The sequence below is a fragment of the Apis cerana genome, linkage group LG14 (assembly GCF_029169275.1).
Source record: "Apis cerana isolate GH-2021 linkage group LG14, AcerK_1.0, whole genome shotgun sequence".
NCBI classification, from domain to species: Eukaryota; Metazoa; Arthropoda; class Insecta; order Hymenoptera; family Apidae; genus Apis; species Apis cerana.
In genome coordinates, this window is record NC_083865.1 from 11,424,702 (window position 1) to 11,441,682 (window position 16,981).

The 16,981-nt window shown below is 51.1% G+C and overlaps 1 protein-coding gene across 2 annotated transcripts in view; it reads right to left on the reverse strand.

Annotated features, from left to right (window-relative positions):
• The window catches only part of LOC108002370 (uncharacterized Golgi apparatus membrane protein-like protein CG5021), a 34,545-nt gene extending 18,140 nt beyond the window's left edge, over nt 1–16,405 (reverse strand). For both annotated transcript variants that reach the window (XM_062085048.1, XM_062085046.1), the window contains exon 1: nt 15,664–16,405. In XM_062085048.1, the coding sequence (XP_061941032.1) occupies nt 15,664–15,669 (6 nt within the window). In that variant the 5' untranslated portion in view covers nt 15,670–16,405. The remainder of the gene's footprint in view (nt 1–15,663) is intronic.
• Between the last annotated feature and the right edge of the window lie 576 nt (nt 16,406–16,981).

Here is a 16,981-nt window from a genome sequence, read left to right on the forward strand (position 1 = left end):
CGACAAGGACCGGTGCACCGCTCAGTTTCCCGGTGCAACGAGTCGGCAGTCGTAGCTGGGTGGGGATGGGAACCGAGAGAGACGCATCGGTATTCAAGAAAGAGTGGTATCACGGGAGCAGCGAATCGGAGCGAGAGAACGAATGATACGGCCGCGTCGCGTCGCGTCGCGTCGCGCCGCGCCGCGCCGCGCTGTGCCGTATAGAAATGGCGCAGTGCTCGACAGAATCCAGCCTGCGAGAGACAGGGGCTGACGCGCGATTCTCGTCGGAGGGACGGAGAGGCGACGACAAAGGCTGGATGGCAATGTCTAACGTGGATGAAAGAAGGGGGAGACGAGACGCCTCGGAACAAAGAGAGGACGAACGTTGCTAGAGAAATATGCGGTATATATACGTATGTGTGTGTGTGTGTGTGTGTGTGGAGAGAGAGAGAGGAAATAGTCGTAAGGTGAAAGAAGAGGGAAGGAGAGGAGGGATGGACACGTAAGTAAGTAAGCAAGGAAGCGAGCGAGCGAGCGAAGTAAGTAGCGGTAGATGCGAGTCGTGGCGAAAAAGGAGGAACAAGAGGAGTGAGAGGAGGAGGAGGAGGAGGAGGGGGAGAGGGAGGAGAGGAGGAAACGTCGGTGGTCTCCGAGAGTGGTGCGGTAATCGGTTTGGCAAAGTCGAAGGGATGGTCACATGGTGCGTTATTCGTCGTTGTGCGCACGGTCGGTCGAGCGAAAGAGGGAGGGGCGACGAAACGGGACGCGAGGGGATAAGGGGTAATGCGTTGCATCGGAAAGCCGAAGCACCGGTGCTGCACCCGTCAGCAGTCTTACGATGCACTTTGCCCCAAGCGTCTCCGATGCGGTGGCGCACGTGCGATGTGACGCGATGCGACGCGATGCGACGCGACCACGCGCAACCACGATGACGCGCCGCCAACGAAATCGCGTCCAATTAATCCGTTCGCAACGACAGTGTTGATACACGGTGGTTTCGCAAACAGGCGGAAAGACAGAGAGAGAGAGAGAGAGAAAGAGAGACATCGATCTCCCGTTTAACGGCTTTCGCGACTCGTACCGCGTGGCCTGTGTGCTACCGCAACGGTATCGTTCCCATTCTACTTTCCGACCTACCATCTCGTAGATCTCGCTCGACCACGTATGCGTGCTCGTTCGTTCCACGATCCTGCCAATGTACCTCTCTCACCATCCCCCTTGGACATTGCCCTTTTCATTCTCGTTTGCGTCTATCGCGTCCCCTCTCCGCTACGTCCCCGTACCATCTCTGTCTTCTCGTTTGTACTCGTTATTACGTAACAATTGCCACATTGCGTATTCTGGGACTCGCCGCTTGGCCGTTTCTTCTTTTTTACCATCTCTCTCTCTCTCTCTCTCTGTCTTCTTTCTTCCGGTATTTCGTTCAATTTCCTTCTGTACACTTGGAGCTACGTCCGATCATCTCGTTCGTTCGTTCGTTCGTTCTCTCTCGATTTTAAATCGAAGCGACAGATGCGCGACAGTTGTTTAATCGATACTTTGCCGGAATACTTGCCTACTAGTTATCCCGTTTCTTCGCATCCTCTGACGGATACGATTCACTCGTGGGGACGATCCGGCTGACCTTTTAACTCTGTTGTCCCCCCCTCTCTCCCTTCCCACCATTCCCACGTGGCAACGAACTTTCGACAAAAAGTAATCATCGACCTCGAGCTAACACCGGAAGTCGTAGGAAGATGCCAATTGTACGATACTATCGCTTACCAACGCTATCTTTCTCAAATAAACGAACAAACGAAGAGAGCAGATAATAGGTGTAACGTCGAATGAATCGAAATGTATTTAAATATTGCCCGTGATAGTATCGAGGAACCTGTGACCAGCTTCGTCGGGAAGAGTATCCGTGTGAGTACACAGTAGTTATTTCACAGTAGATAGATAGTTGGTTTTTCATTCGACTCGACTTCGTTTCCTTTCTCTTCCTTCCTGGTCGTCGATCTCGATCCTTCGCGCTTCGATATCGCGCGATTCGCCTCTTTATGCTTTATGCCATCTACCTAGGTATACGAGACGAAATTCGATTAAATCTCACCTTTGTTCCCGACTGAATTTTTCAAATATATATATATATATATATACGCTTGTCTAAACATCTCGCGGATGATTTTACACGAGTCTGCTCGAGATGATCTGCTATATAAAATTGTTTCAACCGCTCGATTCGTCGAAATAGTTGGCTCGTTTGCTCGGTACGCGAGGAGAAGTATGCGTGTGGTTCTATGTACATGTATAGAAATAGCAGTGGCGGAACAACACCGGAAGCGAAGGAGTTCCGCCCATGCTTGAAGGGTCAGCGTACTTTGAAAGCCAAGATCCAAGACTACGCGTATCGCGTTTGCTTGCCGAAATTCTATACGTACGTGTTTTAAAAAAATATATATACATATATATATATATGTATATACAAATATACATACATATACATATATATATATATGTATATTTTTTTTTCCATCCATCGGTTAGAATCGTAGTTTAGAATCAAAAATCGAAATTCCAATTTCGAATCCAAAAGAGATTTCTCTGTCTCGAAATCGTCTCCCCATCCTCGACGATGCATCTTGGACGGAAACGAGATGAACGTTCCGCCGTGGAATTTTAAGGTTTAAGATTTGCATCGAAGCTTTTCTCTTCTTGATGCGTGCAAACGTCGTTTCCTCGTTAAATGCGTGACTTTATGAATGAAACCACTACCGAGTGCAACTTCTACTCGATGCCAGTAGTATTCGCGTTTACTCGTTCGTTCTACGTAGGAAGGAAGTTGCGAGCGAACTAGAATTGTCTCTTCCATCAACGTTCCGCACCGTGTGCGGTTGCTCAATTACCCGGTCAATACTTTGCCGGCAGGATGCTGCATTCAAGGAAGTGTAACTTCGTCTGCAGACCATCTACAGGGTGCTTTTAATCGCGTCACAACCACGTCCATCGCGAATAACCGTGCAAATTTCTCTCCATTTTCCTTCCATTTGTCCCAGTATTTAGAATTTGCTTTCGTTTCGATCGATGGAATAATACGCATAATGTTTTCGTCCGAGACGAGACAAGGCGAGACGAGACAACGACGCGAAACGAGACGAGACGAGACGAGACGAGACGAGACGAGACGGGTTCCAAGTAAGCCGAAACAGTGTCGCAGTAGGCTACGACCGATCGAATTCTAGGCCGACGACTGGCAACGCTATTTCTAAACTCATTTCTATTTTCTATTTGTATGCGCCGGCGTCGTCACGACAATTTTATACGTCTGCGATATTTCGAGGAGTCTACGTTCGACCTGCCGCGTCTTCTCGTAGAACGTACGAGAGGATACGAGGAAAGATCGATCGATCGAATCGAGAACGACCGATAACCACAAAGCGGATCCTTTCGATTCGCGGTACGATTTTATGGCCAACTCATAGGCGATAATGCGAATGCGTAACGGATGGTCTCGCTTTGCGTTTCCGCCAGAGTGTAATCGTATTCGATCGAGCAATTAGTAGCATAGAGCGGCCATTAAGCACTGGCATTCTCCACGTGAGCGTCACGCGGCCACTTTACGCGGATGTGTTCGTAACCATTATAGTTGTAATCGCATTTACCTGGCGCTCGCGCGAGTCATCGTACGCGTATAAATGCGATAAGAATCGCGCGACGTATCGCCCCTGTACAATTCTTCTTGCGCAATTACTCGAGAGAGACGCCAACTCGAACTCTTAAACTCTTAAAAGCGATCTTATCTAAAAAAGAAAAACATTCCAACTTTCCTCGCTTCCGATATATACTTACGATTAATAAATAAAACGTGTCATTTCGAAATTATCACTTCTTTCCCCTTCCCCCCCGCCTCCCCCCGATGCGTTGCCAAATGCTCGTACGTTCGCACACGGAAAAACGTGGAAAAATAAATAATCCTCGATATTATTGCATTTCCGCGAATTCGTTGCAAAATTTCGTCGATTCAACGGCGAAGTTATCGAAGCAATTATTTTTAATCGTATAATATCGCTACTTACGTATCCCATAAGTGGAACGTTTAATTTATCGAGTGAATTTTTATCGTGCACGCATCAACGCGTGACATTCGGTGATTCGTGTAAGGAAATAGAGGCAAAGTCTAAGTAAGGCGAGGAACAAGACATGTCAGCCATTTTATGTAAACGGCAAAGCTGCTTCGTCTCGTCGCCATGAGAGCGCGCCACATTGAGAATTTTTGGCGAAAAAATTAGGATACGATTAGACGAGACCGTCTAGATTTTCGTCATATTTTTTTTTTCCATCGCTTCGTCGAACGATCGCGATCCCTTTTGTTAGAAAAAAAAAAAAAAAAATAGAACGAAGAGAGGGAAGAGAATTCGAGGAATGGAAGGAAAATTTCGCACGATCGTCGATCGTATCCGTACCTCCGATTCGCTTTGTCCGACTAAATACTACGTGGGATACATATGGTTTTCTATCGCGCGTGATACGTTGCCAGTACGTATAACGCGATAACGCGATATCGTTTTTTCCATTTCTGTCTCTTTGTTTCCGTTTCGATTTTCCTATTTTAACCTCGTTTCAAGAGGTTAAACGCGGAGAGAGAGAGAGAGAGAGAGAGAGAGAGAGAGAGAGAGAGAGAGAGAGAGAGAGAGAGAGAGAGAGAAAGCGTGAACGTATAAACGGGTTGATCGTTGGTTCGTTCTCGGGAATAAGTTTCAATCGCGCGTTCAAATTACTCGCACTCGATAATGTCCCGTCTTTTCAATTCGTAATTTCCGTGTTTTCCGACCTCGTGGTTCCCCCTTCCCTTTCCGCGTTAGCGCGCACGCTTCACGATATCGCGAAGGTGGCAGATGGACGAAAAGAGAAGCCGATAAGAGGAGAAGGTCGAACGGAGAGAGAGACGGAGAGAGAGAGAGGGAGAGGGGGAGTGAGGGAGGGAGGGAGGGAGAGGGAGACGCCGTGTCGTGAAAAGAAGGAAAGAAAAGCGAGCGAACTGGGAACCGAGCGAGAAAGAGTGGTGGAAGGAACGAAGAAGCGGGAGACGGGTGGGAGCGAGTGTGGATCGGCAGGAGGAAGGGGACGAAAGAGAGAGATAGAACAGGGAATCCACGAGCGATCGACTGCCCTAGTCAGTCCTCGTCCGTCTGCCGATCGGTCGTTTACGTCTATGTTTGACAGCTTGTGAATTCGCGTCACTTCGCTTTCGACTCGCCGGTGCTTCTTGTGCGTGTGTGTGCGTGCGTATCTATGTGTATGTGTGTGCGCCCGCGCACCCGCGCCCATCCTCTCATCTACGCGCCCGTTTATTATTCGCGACCGAACGAAATTCCTATCCTCGATCGACGTTATTTCAGATCGAGGAGGAATAGGACCGACACTCGTGCTCTTCTCCTATCGATCCTTCGTCAACGTGATCAACGTCATCGTCCGTCACCGCTGTTTTTCTCGTCCCTCGGCCAATCGGATGGAATTTTATCGGAACGAGGACGAAGGTAACGAGACGAATCGATCTTGATTCTCTTTCTCTCCGAACGATCGTCTCGCAAACTCTTATAAAGCGCGGAAAAAATCGCGGAACAGGGATTCGAAGCGAGGATCGCGTATTTACGAAGCAACCGGTTGCTACGTCGAACGGGTTTTAATAAAGTTAGTTGCCGCGCGTAATAATAGAACGTGGTGGTCGACGAAACGTCGCGTCTCGTCGGATCGCTCCCTTAGCCACGTGTCGAACGACGTGTCCGTCTGCTTCCCTTCGACCGCCATTCGCGAACCGGCGTTCCGACCCGTCCGCGAGGCGATGTCCGAACGAACGACGACACCTCGTTCCGCGCTTTCCGGACGATCGAGTCGCTCGTCGGCGGCGAGAATCGATATCTCGCCGCTCGAGCGTCCGAGTAAAGAAAACGAAGAGAGCCCCTCGACGGAATCGGCAAGGTGAACGCACTCGCGCGAAATTTACGCTAACCGCGTATGTGCGCACGTGCATGCGCACCCGTGTACGCGTGTACGTGGTAGGATCGTTTGATGTTGGCAAATGGCGCGAGTAAATCCGCGTATTATTAAATAGATAACGACCATAAATTTGGCCAAGTTACATAAAGACGCAAAAGTGCGCGTTAAGGTCCACCGTTCTATTTATGTACCGACGGCCGGCGTACTATGACCGCGGTTCTCAACCGCGTTTCTCCACACTCCAATTCTCGCCTCGCCTCGCCTCGCCTCGCCTCGCTTCGTTCCTTCCTCCTTCCTCCTTCCCGTTCCACCGATCGAACCGAACGATCCACTCGCGTATCCCTTTTTCCGCCTCGTATTTTCCCCCTGTTTCCCCGGCGAGAGGGGAGGATGGAAGGGTAGAAGGGGAAGGAGCGAAGAAACGACGACAAAGTTCGGGATCGAGAATTACTGGGAAGGAAGTCATCGAGAACGCCGTCCCTGTTTATCGTTGCCCGTATGTGTATTTGCCTTTTATCAATTCTAGAAGCGATAATTTCTTTTCTAAATTGCGAGACAGCGGTGTCACGCACGTAGACACGTACATCGGTATATCTGTTTCAACCGTTTATCCTTATACACGAGGAAACGAGAACGATAGGTATTTTTCCATCCTATTAGAGGATGGACGAATACGGTTACGAATTTCTGGGAATCGGCGATCCGAAATGCGCGTACGACGTTATCGAGGGGGGAAGATATAATTGGGGAAGCGATAATGGATCACAGGTGCGAGTGCATGGTCGCGCGCAGTGGAGTGATCCGTTTGCGGTCAGACGCGTGCTCGGTCACGGCGCGACGCGACTCGACGCGAGTCGTAGGTATTTGCTCGCTCGCTCGCTCGCTTACCATCCTGCCGTGAAAGGATCGAACAAACTTCTCGACCGACGTTTCTCTCTCGACGTCGTCGTCCGCTGCCCCGTGCAAGTTTTTCCGCGGCGCCTCGTCGTCGCATCATTGGCACGCTTCCAAACAAGCCAGCTCCGAGCTTCGTCTATTTTCGTTGATTTCGATCTTTGCAAGACGTGACCGCATTCGCTACTACCGCTCCTTCCGCCATTCGCGATAAACCGCTCTTCTTCCTCGCTCGCACCAATTCCCATCCTATTCCTACACACGCGCGCGCGCCTCCCCTTTCATTTCATTTTTCGACCATTGATAACGCATCGTCTTTTTTCTTCTTCCTCTCTCCCTCCTCCCCTCCCATTCCCCGTCGATCGCTCGTTCAACGCACCAACGCGTCTCGCGCAACAGGTATCCGCGTCCTGACGTCATCATTTCAGTACGAAGAAAGAACAAACGATGCGAAAAGTCGTGATATAGAATGTGGCGAAAGAGGGGGGCGAGAGAGAGAGAGAGAAAGCGAGGGAGAAGGAGGCGCGGGGGTGGGAGCAACGATGAGTGGATAGAGGCGATGGTGGAGGAAATTGGTGGTGGCGGTCGCCAGCGGTGAAGACGGCGGAAGGGCCGTGAAATCACGCATACGTACGCGTAGAAGGCGGTCGCGCATGACTTTGCCCGTACGCGTTTCTCCTTCTATCTCTCTCGCCCCTTTTTTTCCGTTCTATCTTCTCGTTCTTTTGTTCTTTCATCCGCTACGGTCTCCGTTCCTTATGGCCCATTGTCACCGAGAGAAAGAAAGTTAGCCGAGTAGAGAGTTGCGTCACCGCGACACCCTGTTATGCGAATGTTATTCAAGCCGCGTGCGCGCACGTACGTACGCACGCGCGCGCGCCGCCGCGTGTGCGTTGCTCGCCTCGGCACAGCGTGGAAACGGCGTAAGCGAGCAAGTTCATCGATCAACCGTGCCTCAAACCCGTCGCTCGTCGATGGATAATTAATATGCACGTGTCTTCGGCGCGTGTGATTCTCTTCCAACGCGAATTCCGTCCGCTCGCCGTTCCGGGACGCGGAAAAGTTATGAAAAATTGAACGAAGCACTCGCGTGAACGCGAGTTGGAACGATCGAGAGACACGATCAAGAATACATCGATCGGGGAACAGAGATGATCGCCTTCCGCGTTTTCCAAAGGATTATCTACTTGTTGTTCTCGGCACGTAGAACGGGGAGGGGGAACAGTAGCCGTCAGGTGTAACGGGGCGCCGGTAGAGACGGCCGCTGCCACTATGGGAATTCTAATTAGAGATAATGACGTCATTAAGGTCTGAGCCACGACGAGACGAGACGAGACGAGACGAGACGGTCTGCTGCGCTTGCCGCAAGTACATACGCATTCCGTCCCAACCGCGTATGTATCGGTGCTGGCTCGACACGTAAAACGAGCTTTGTTCGCGTTCTATCGTATACTAAATCCTAGACGAGGAAAAGGAAAGTTGGCGATCGGTCGACGAAAAAAGTGCGCGTGTTTTCTCGCGCAAAAATTGGAATGGACGGGCCACGGGGAACGTTGGAGCCAACGATATCGCGATAACGTTATTGCGATGCACCGTATCATCGTCTTCATTCATCCCGAAACGGCGTATTATCGCGTAATCGTAAAATCCCCCTTATCCGTTCAACCAGGCCGGTACAGTTTACTCGAATTCGATTAATAAAAATAATGAAAATGAGAATATTAAGAAACGATATCGGATCGTGATTTACGTTTATTTATTTTTTTCTTCGTCTTCTTTCGATCGTTCGTTGAGTAACTCGGTTGAGTTTCGGTTCAGAGTCCAGCGCGATAGCGTTTCAACAGCGAGCGAGAAATCCAGCCGTAATAACCAATCTTCGGAACCGTATTCTCGGATTACGCGTATTCTCTCGCCGGAATCGTCATCCTCGTTATTTCGAGACAGTTTCTAATTCGTTTAAAAATCTTTTGATCCTATCCTTTTTTTATTCGTATCGCGTATATATATATATATATATATATATATATATATATACAGCGAAAATGGATTTCATTTCTTCGCAGATAAAAGTATTTCCTCGGCCCGCGGCTCGTTGTCTCGCGTTCGAAACTCTCCACAAAATTCCGTGACGAGCTTGAAACACCGTTACTCCTCCTCGGCTGTGAATCGAATCGGGGGAGGGGGGGGTCTCGATTCGAGTTTGAGAACCGCTGACTTGCCTAAACTACCGCTTCTACTTCGCTATTCCGGTTCACCCGATATCGCCTCGCCACCAGTCCTCCGCGATTGGCTCTTTAAACTTTAAAAGGCAACGCGCGGCTGGCCGCGAAACTATCGACGACCGGACGGACACACGGGAGGGCCGCCGCGGAGATCCACTCCGATCCGCCATAGATCGGGGCCCCCTTTCCAATTTTCTCCCTTCCCCCATCTCTCGTCCCCGTTATGTTCCACCTCGTCCTTGCAAAATCATCCTCCTAGATCCTCCTCCTCCTCCTCCTCCTCCTTTCTCTCCCCCTCCTCCTCCTCCTCTCTGTTTCGCTCTTTCCCCCTCTCCCGGCATACCGGGCCTCTAGGAAAAGAGACAAACGATCGGACGAGCTCTGGGTGAAAACTGGGTGGTGTCCTCTTTCGGCGAGGAGCCGACACCACGCGGTTATGCAAAACAATTATCGTGGAATGCGGTCAGCTGTTCCGAGATGCGCGTTGACGTCATGCGATTAACGCGTGCGCGAATTCTTGCGAGCTCCTACGCACGTGCGTTATTACGCGACTCTTACCGAAACTCGCTTCCTCCCTCCCTTCTCCGTCCCTTTTCCACAGCTTTTCGCGAAAAAGAGGGAAAAAGAGACGCGAGGCGTGTCTCGCGCGGTGGTGTCGCGCCGCTTCGGTTTTCGCTTGCGTAACGCGTCCCGAGACACGCCTCGTCCTTGAAAGTTTTACACGTGCCGGAATTACACCGGCTGTGAACTCGTTCGCGGTGTAAACAGACCACTAGCGCTCCATTATCGCTGATTTTTGCTCGATAGTCCTTCCTTACTGTCCACCACCGCCGATAACCGTACACGTAATAGACGTGTCATTATCGTTCGGGTGTTTTCTCCGTTGCGCAAACAGATACACGCTTCGTACGCGCTCCTTACGCGAGCCTCGAATTTTCCATCGCCCTCTGGGCTTTGCATCGATCGTGGGAACGACGGAAAGAAAGAGAGAGAACTCGACTACGTCGGACGTGCACGGGATGCCGAATGGCAAGTAGGTCGTCGGCTCGTTCGCCGATCGTGGTCGATAGCGGTAGCTATCCAATCGGTGTTGTGGCTCTTTAAAAAATTAGCAAGTTTCGGGTCGCGCGTGGGTTCGTTCAACTTTGGCTGTCCGTGCCGCTCTAGCGCGCGCGCACGCCGAGAATACGTATATATTTCTCCCTTTCTTCTAACTCTTTCCCTATTTCGCTCCCACCTACGATCTCTCCCGATCGCACCTCTTTCTCTCGGCAAGCGATACGTATTCCCAAGTATCTTTTCATCCACGGGGAATGCAATTTTCTCGACGAAATTACGACCGAATCGTCGTTGCTCGCAACGCTGTTCGCGACGCGGAAGAGGCTCTCGATTCCGAAAACGATGACAAGTGACAGCGATTGAAAAAAATATCGATACGTGGGATTCGTGGCAGAAACGCGGATACGATAATCGATCGTACATCTAGCACGTTTTTAACGACGCGCTTTACGATCGGCTCGACGCTGTTTTTCTTTTTTTTTTTCTCTCTCTTCTTTTACACAACATACTCGCTTTACAACGCGAGATTACTCCAAGTTATTTTTACGCGTGATTCGTTTCGTAATACGCGCATACGTCGATTCTCTCTTTCCGTTTTCCTTTCCTTCTTTTCTCTAGAGATTACATCGCGACGTGATCGATACGTGCGAAAACGAAAATCGCGAATCGAGAAATATTTCGGGACGAAGAGAGAGAGAGAGAGAGGGAGAGATGCGCAGTTTACCGCGATCAGAAGATGTTCACGTATGAATCACGCCATTTATTTAAGCCGTTGCAGCTCACGCATACATCTGCATCCGTATGCGTGTCCCTGCGCACCACGTCTTGTGCATAGATCGTCGTTCCCTCTTTCTCCCGCCGCCATTCAGATACTCGCCATGAATGAACCGCAAACTCTTGCTTCGCTTCGTAGTAAATACTTTTTCCCACACGTTTGCCGCAACAATTCAACTGCTCGTTCATGGTTTCGAGGGTAAACTGGCGGCGTATCGCCATATCCGTTCTTCTTTCCCTCTTTCGCTCCGTTTTCTCCCCCTTCCCCTCCTCCTCCCCCCGCCAAACTATCCGTCCGGAAGAAGAACGGAGACGAATTCCCGTCTGGTTTCGTCTCGTCGAAAAAAAAGGTGAACGAACTCTCGATAACCGTTTCCACGATAGCAAGATCGGTGGGTAAACGGTGGACGGGTGCTCGGTGAAACGTTAACGAGTCGGTTTAAACCTGGCGTTTATTGCCGACCAAGGATAGTAAGTCCGTTAGTCGAGCGTGTGAAAATTACTCGATACGCGCGATATATTCTTTATCGATCCCGGAACATCGCGCAATTAGGTATTTATTATCCGATCGCGGATAACGAGAATCTGGTGGAACTCTAGCGAATGCTTCGATTCGAGCAAGCCGGAATGGAAACTGGAGGAGGGAACGATCCCATAATCTCCCAGTTTATCTTTTGCCTCTCTTTATAACTGGGTCACGCACTCGGATCCTTCGTACGCGCACATCTCGTTTCCGCTCTTGACGTCATCCACTCTTCTCTCCAGCTGCGCAGTTTCGAGCGTTGGCGCGCAGCCGCGCTCCGTACGCGCGATCCGTGCTTCGCCCTCTCGTCCCTCGAAGCGGGACGGTTCCTACGACTGTCCACGAGCGACGAAGGGACACAATCGGTGTTGGTCGAGTCGCGAGCGACGGACGAGTCGTTATTTTCAGCGTTGCCGACGCCCGCCGACTCCGATATCGCTCGGAAGCCGAATGGGCGATAAACGATTTGCGTCATAGCGCCACCTGCGTTAAACTCCGCCGCTAAGTCGGCGTGCGTGTGCGTACGCGCATTGGTAGGTGCATTGGCACGGCGACGGAAAAGGAAACGGCGCAACAGGTCTTTCGCGGGAGACGAAAAGATTCGATCGGTGCACCGAGTGGACGCGCAATAGGAATTCGATTTACGGTATCTCGCGACCGATCGTTCAATTTCGTAATTGTAACTCGTCTCGTATCGATATCCGATATTCCGCCTACCCCTTTTCCCCTTCGCGCTAGGCTTCCTCTTTCCCTCGTTCGCCGCGGCGTCGGAATTCTTATCGAATTCCGGAGACCGCGTTTACGTCAGAGGTGACTACTACCACTACACCGGAATAACGCTTTCGTCCGGAGAAGACAACGCGCCATCTTCTTCTCTCTTTGTTCCGTCAACGTTCCGTCTTCGCCTCTCCTCCTCTCGTCGTTATCGTGGTCGATAAGTAGCACGTTTTCGACGTGCGCCTTTTCCCTTCCAAGTTTCGCCCATTTTTTTCCCCCCTCTTTCGAACGACGAACGCAGAGGGTCCGATAGTGGCCTCCGCCCCCCCGCCCCCCTCGATTTCGAAACGTCGCAACGCGCGTATTCGCACATTCGTTCCGCTCCTTTGTATTCCCCAAATAATTCCACGCCAGAGCGCACTCCGCCGATCCGTTTCTCCGTTCGCGTTTTACCGTGCGAGCGTTGAGCACGGCGGAGGATGGCGAGAGGAGAGGAGAAAGAAAGAGAGCGCAACGGTTCGGTAATGAATGGATTAAACAGCGTGACGTCACAGGATGGATTATATAAACGGTAGTGCGCGTGACATGGAACGTAGGAAGGAAGTTGGCTTCCTTTCGTACCTAGAAGGTATTCGTCCGTACGTGCGATACACGCGCGCGCATAAACGATTTCGTACGTAGCCGAGGGGTCGTTTATTCGAAAGCGGACGAGATTGGTTAGAGAAAAGAGTCCCTTTATAAAACTTCCCTTCCCTCCTTTCGACCGCGCTCGTTCTTCGTCCCTTTTTCCATCGATCGGAAGGAGCGGCGCGCAGTAGAAACGGAAGATTCGTACTCGGGCCGACCTAGTTTTCGCGCGAAAGATGTGTAGGCACGTGTCTGTGTATCCGTTCTCCGCGGTTATTAACGCGCATAGTCTGGGAGCCGTCTGCGGGTCGACGGCCGACGCGACGCGCAGAAATAGAAGCGCCGCGACGCTCGTTACATTCCGTCACCTACGATCGGCCGCCGATTTACCGCACTCGTGCACGCGCACTCCATTTAAAACGGTCACGTACGCCGTTTTAGCTCGCCTCCGTTTTTCCATTTTCCTCTCCCTTCCTCTCTCTCTCTCGCGTCAACGGTTAACGGTCACCTTTCCGACATTGGAAGAAGGGCAGGTGTGTTATCCGCAGGTTTACGAGGGAAAAGGGCAGCTGTTCGCGTCGTCTTAGAACGCGAAAGCGAGGAAGGGATGCGGTTCGCTGCTAAGGTAAACGATATAATAGGGGACGCAACAGTGGGTCCTTTTTTAGAGGCAGATGTCCTGCTCGATGCGAGACACGTGCCCAGACCCTCTCCGTCTCCTCTTCTCCTTCTCTCCTCTCCTTTCCCGATTAGAGAAGAACGGAAAAGCCCGAAGAGACTTCAGCTTCCGTCTTTCCTTTCTCTCTCTCTTCTTCTTCTTTTCCCTCACCTGGACGCTGGGAATACCAGCTGCCGTTCTCGTTACGGCATACGCGATCGCATCGGCCGTACCGGTCGGCAGGTTAGGCGAGAGAGGGTTGAACGTCTCACGGCGTTCTGCAATTATCGATCGAATACGCGCGTTCCGTGCGAGGATTTAACGGTCGAGGTCGAAGAGAGAACCGAAAATTTGCAAGGCCGGTTTCTCTCGGAGATCGAGAAGGCGGAAGACGAGGAGAGGTAGGGAAACTACTGCTCTTTGAAACGGTCGAGCCCAGGGCGAGTTGAAAGGTGCATTGAAGATTTCGTAGAAGCCGCGGTACGCTTCCTCTATTCGCGGGTCGCATTCAAGTTGGCCGCGTTCGTTGGTCTGAGAGAGCACAGCGTGCACGCCGTGCGACTTTTTCAGTCGCTTTGGTCCCACGCCGAGGCTGTGCTCGTTCTACGTATACACGCGTGCACACGGATACGCGAGTACGCGTCTATATTCATAGAAAACTACGAAACTCGCCGGGATTATTACGCCGCACACACACACACGCCTGCCTGCGATTCACCTGCGCTACTTTTTAACCGAAACGCCTCCTCCTCTCCCTTTCCTTTCCTTTTCTTCCACCTCCTCTCTCTTTTAACTCAATTTCCGCCTCTTCTCGATACCCACCCTCGAGAATCCGTGCATCGGAGCCGGAACGATTCAACGATTGTTATTGTAAAAGGAGAGAGAGAAAAGTACGTAAGTAGAAGGAGAAGAAGGAGCTAGCGATTGTTTATCGTAACGTGGCAAGATTGACAATGTGACATAACGCGCACGATTCCAACGATCCTCTCCATTATTCATCGAGGGATCATCGATGCGAATTACCATATTATAATGGCGACGGCATTCGATATTCGTAACCTTGAAACGATGACCGCTCCTCCTGTCACCTCGAGCACGGAACGGAAGTATCGGTATTTATTTCTCCTCGAATCTCGATATCGATCTCGATCCTCGATTCCGCGCCGTACCGTTTCGCGGTGGTTCGAGGAGGGAGGCGAACGAATAGCGGACGCGAACTCGAGAGATCCGAGTAACCTAACCTCGGCCGGCCAAACTTTCCCGTCCGTCTTTCTCAACCTCGTGCCCGTTTCGTATTCGCACCGTGATACACGCCGCGTACGTACATACGTACTTAGTTGCACGTGACTCGTGTCGTACTCGCGTCGCGCGAGGAAAAAATTCTGTCGAGATGGAAAGACGGAGACAGAAATACGGGTGGGGAATGGGGAAGAGAAGGAACGGCGTCGCGTTCGATCGCGAAAACGAAGCGATTGCACGATGAATCCGGATATAAAGCGTGTACGCTTACGTGTGTGTGTGCGTGTACTAGTAGTAGGTAAAAGCCGGTGTAGTAGTCGTTCGGTTGTCTCCCACGGCAGGGTCTCGCGCCGACCGCATTCCACTTGCAGACCCTTCCACCACGCCACCGCTGCTGGGTGATCGACCCTAATCGCCAAATTCGATCTCAAATTATCGTCGCCCCGCTTTCGCGCGCCAGTTTCACGCTTCTACGAGAAGAGCGTAGAAAAATTTCGATATCTTTATCTCTTCCTGGACGCCGTTTCGCCCAAGCACGGCTTTAACTGCACGGCCATGGTCCTGGAAAACTGCAACGTTTCGTTTCTTCGAATCGTCGCGATCGTCCAACCTGTGCGAGTCGTTGCGAGAATTTACGAGTGGTAGAATCGTAAGCATCGATGCCGGTGACAATATCAAGCGGTGATATCATTATTAGTAGTAGCGGCGTGGAGAGAGAGAGAGAGAGAGAGAGAGAGAGAGAGAGAGAGTGAGAAAGGGAGAGGGAGGGAGAATAATAGAAGAGGCACGACGAGCGGCAAAGTAGTAGTAGGTGGTGAAGCCGGTAGGTGGAACACGATAGTGTGATTCGGTGAGCAACGGGTCTGTTCCCTAGTAGAGGCATCGAAAGGAAAAGGAACGAGAAGAAGGAAGAAGAAAAGAACGAGAAGGTGGAGGAGGAGGCTGATCAGGAGGTGAGGAGGCAAGAGTAAAGTCGCCGACTGAACTCGTACCTGCATTCCATTCCCACTGGCCGCGTAGGTCCTTGTATAGGTGGTCGTCCTCCTTCTCCTTCTCCTTCTCCTCCTTCTCTTCCTCCTCCTTCTTCTCCTCCTCCTCCTACTTCAGGGGAGTCCTCGACGGTCGTTCCCTCTTCATCTTCATCTTCGTCTTCATCTTCGTTCGCCCGTTCGTTCGTTCGTTCGTTCGCGTATCGTATCGGATCCCGACTATGCGAGAGAAACGCGCGTTTCTCTACGTGCGTTTCGCCGATCTCTCGCCAAAAATTGCACATCGCGTACGATGTACGATGTACAATACGCGAACGATGAATCTCCTTCCTTTAAACTTTTATTTTCCCGATAGTTTATGCTTGCTTCGTCGCTCTCTCTCTCTCTCTCTCTCTCTTTCTCTCTCTCTCTCTCTCTCTCTTTCTCTCTCTCCCTCTCACTCTCTCTCTCTCTAGTTCCCCTTCTTTTCTCGCTTATTCTCTTCTCGCTGTTTTCTTCCTCGTTGTTGTTCTCAGTTGCCAACCGGATCAGAGTCCCGAGAGCACTCGAGGAGGATCACCGATCTAAACGTAGACCACGCTTTTCACCCAAGTTCGCGAAAGGAGGTCGTGCTGAAAGCGGTGCAAAGCGTAAACGTAACTCGAAGGTAGAGAACGTCGCAGCGACGATCGTCTTTCGCGTTTCTTCTCTCCGCTTCTTCCTTTCCAACGCTGCTTGCTCCCATCTGCGTCAACGGACAAATATAAACTCGTCGAGTTATTCCAGAACTGCAATCCTTTTAATTAGAACAATTAGCCGATCCGAGAATAGAAAGATGACGCGATCGGCGTAACGTCCAAGCGTCGCGAAATCGCGAGGCCCGCGCGATTTCTCTCCCCCTCCCTCCCCTCCTCCTCTTCTCCCCCCAAGTTACGAAGTTTCTTGAACGATGAAAAAGGGACGAACGCGCCAACTCGAAAGGAATAGGGAAGAGATCGGCGAAAGGAGGGGTGTCGCGTTTGATTCACACGTGGGCGCATCGTTGCGCGACAACGCGTATAAAGTCGTATAAAGCTCGGTTTTCTGGCCAAACCATCGTGCGAACGATGCCATCGTGCACGCGCGCTAATCGTTCGTAGAAAGTTCACCAACCTCTGTCGACGTTTCGTCTCGTGGCCCTCGTCGTTCTCCTTCTTCTTCGATCGACGTATCGAGCGTGTTTACCACTCGCGCTCGATTCCACGGCATCGACGCTGCCGCCTAGTGTCGCCAATTTCGTTCTATGTATACGCGTGAAACAGTGAATGGTGACCTTGCGTAAACCCGACGATTAGAAATCCAT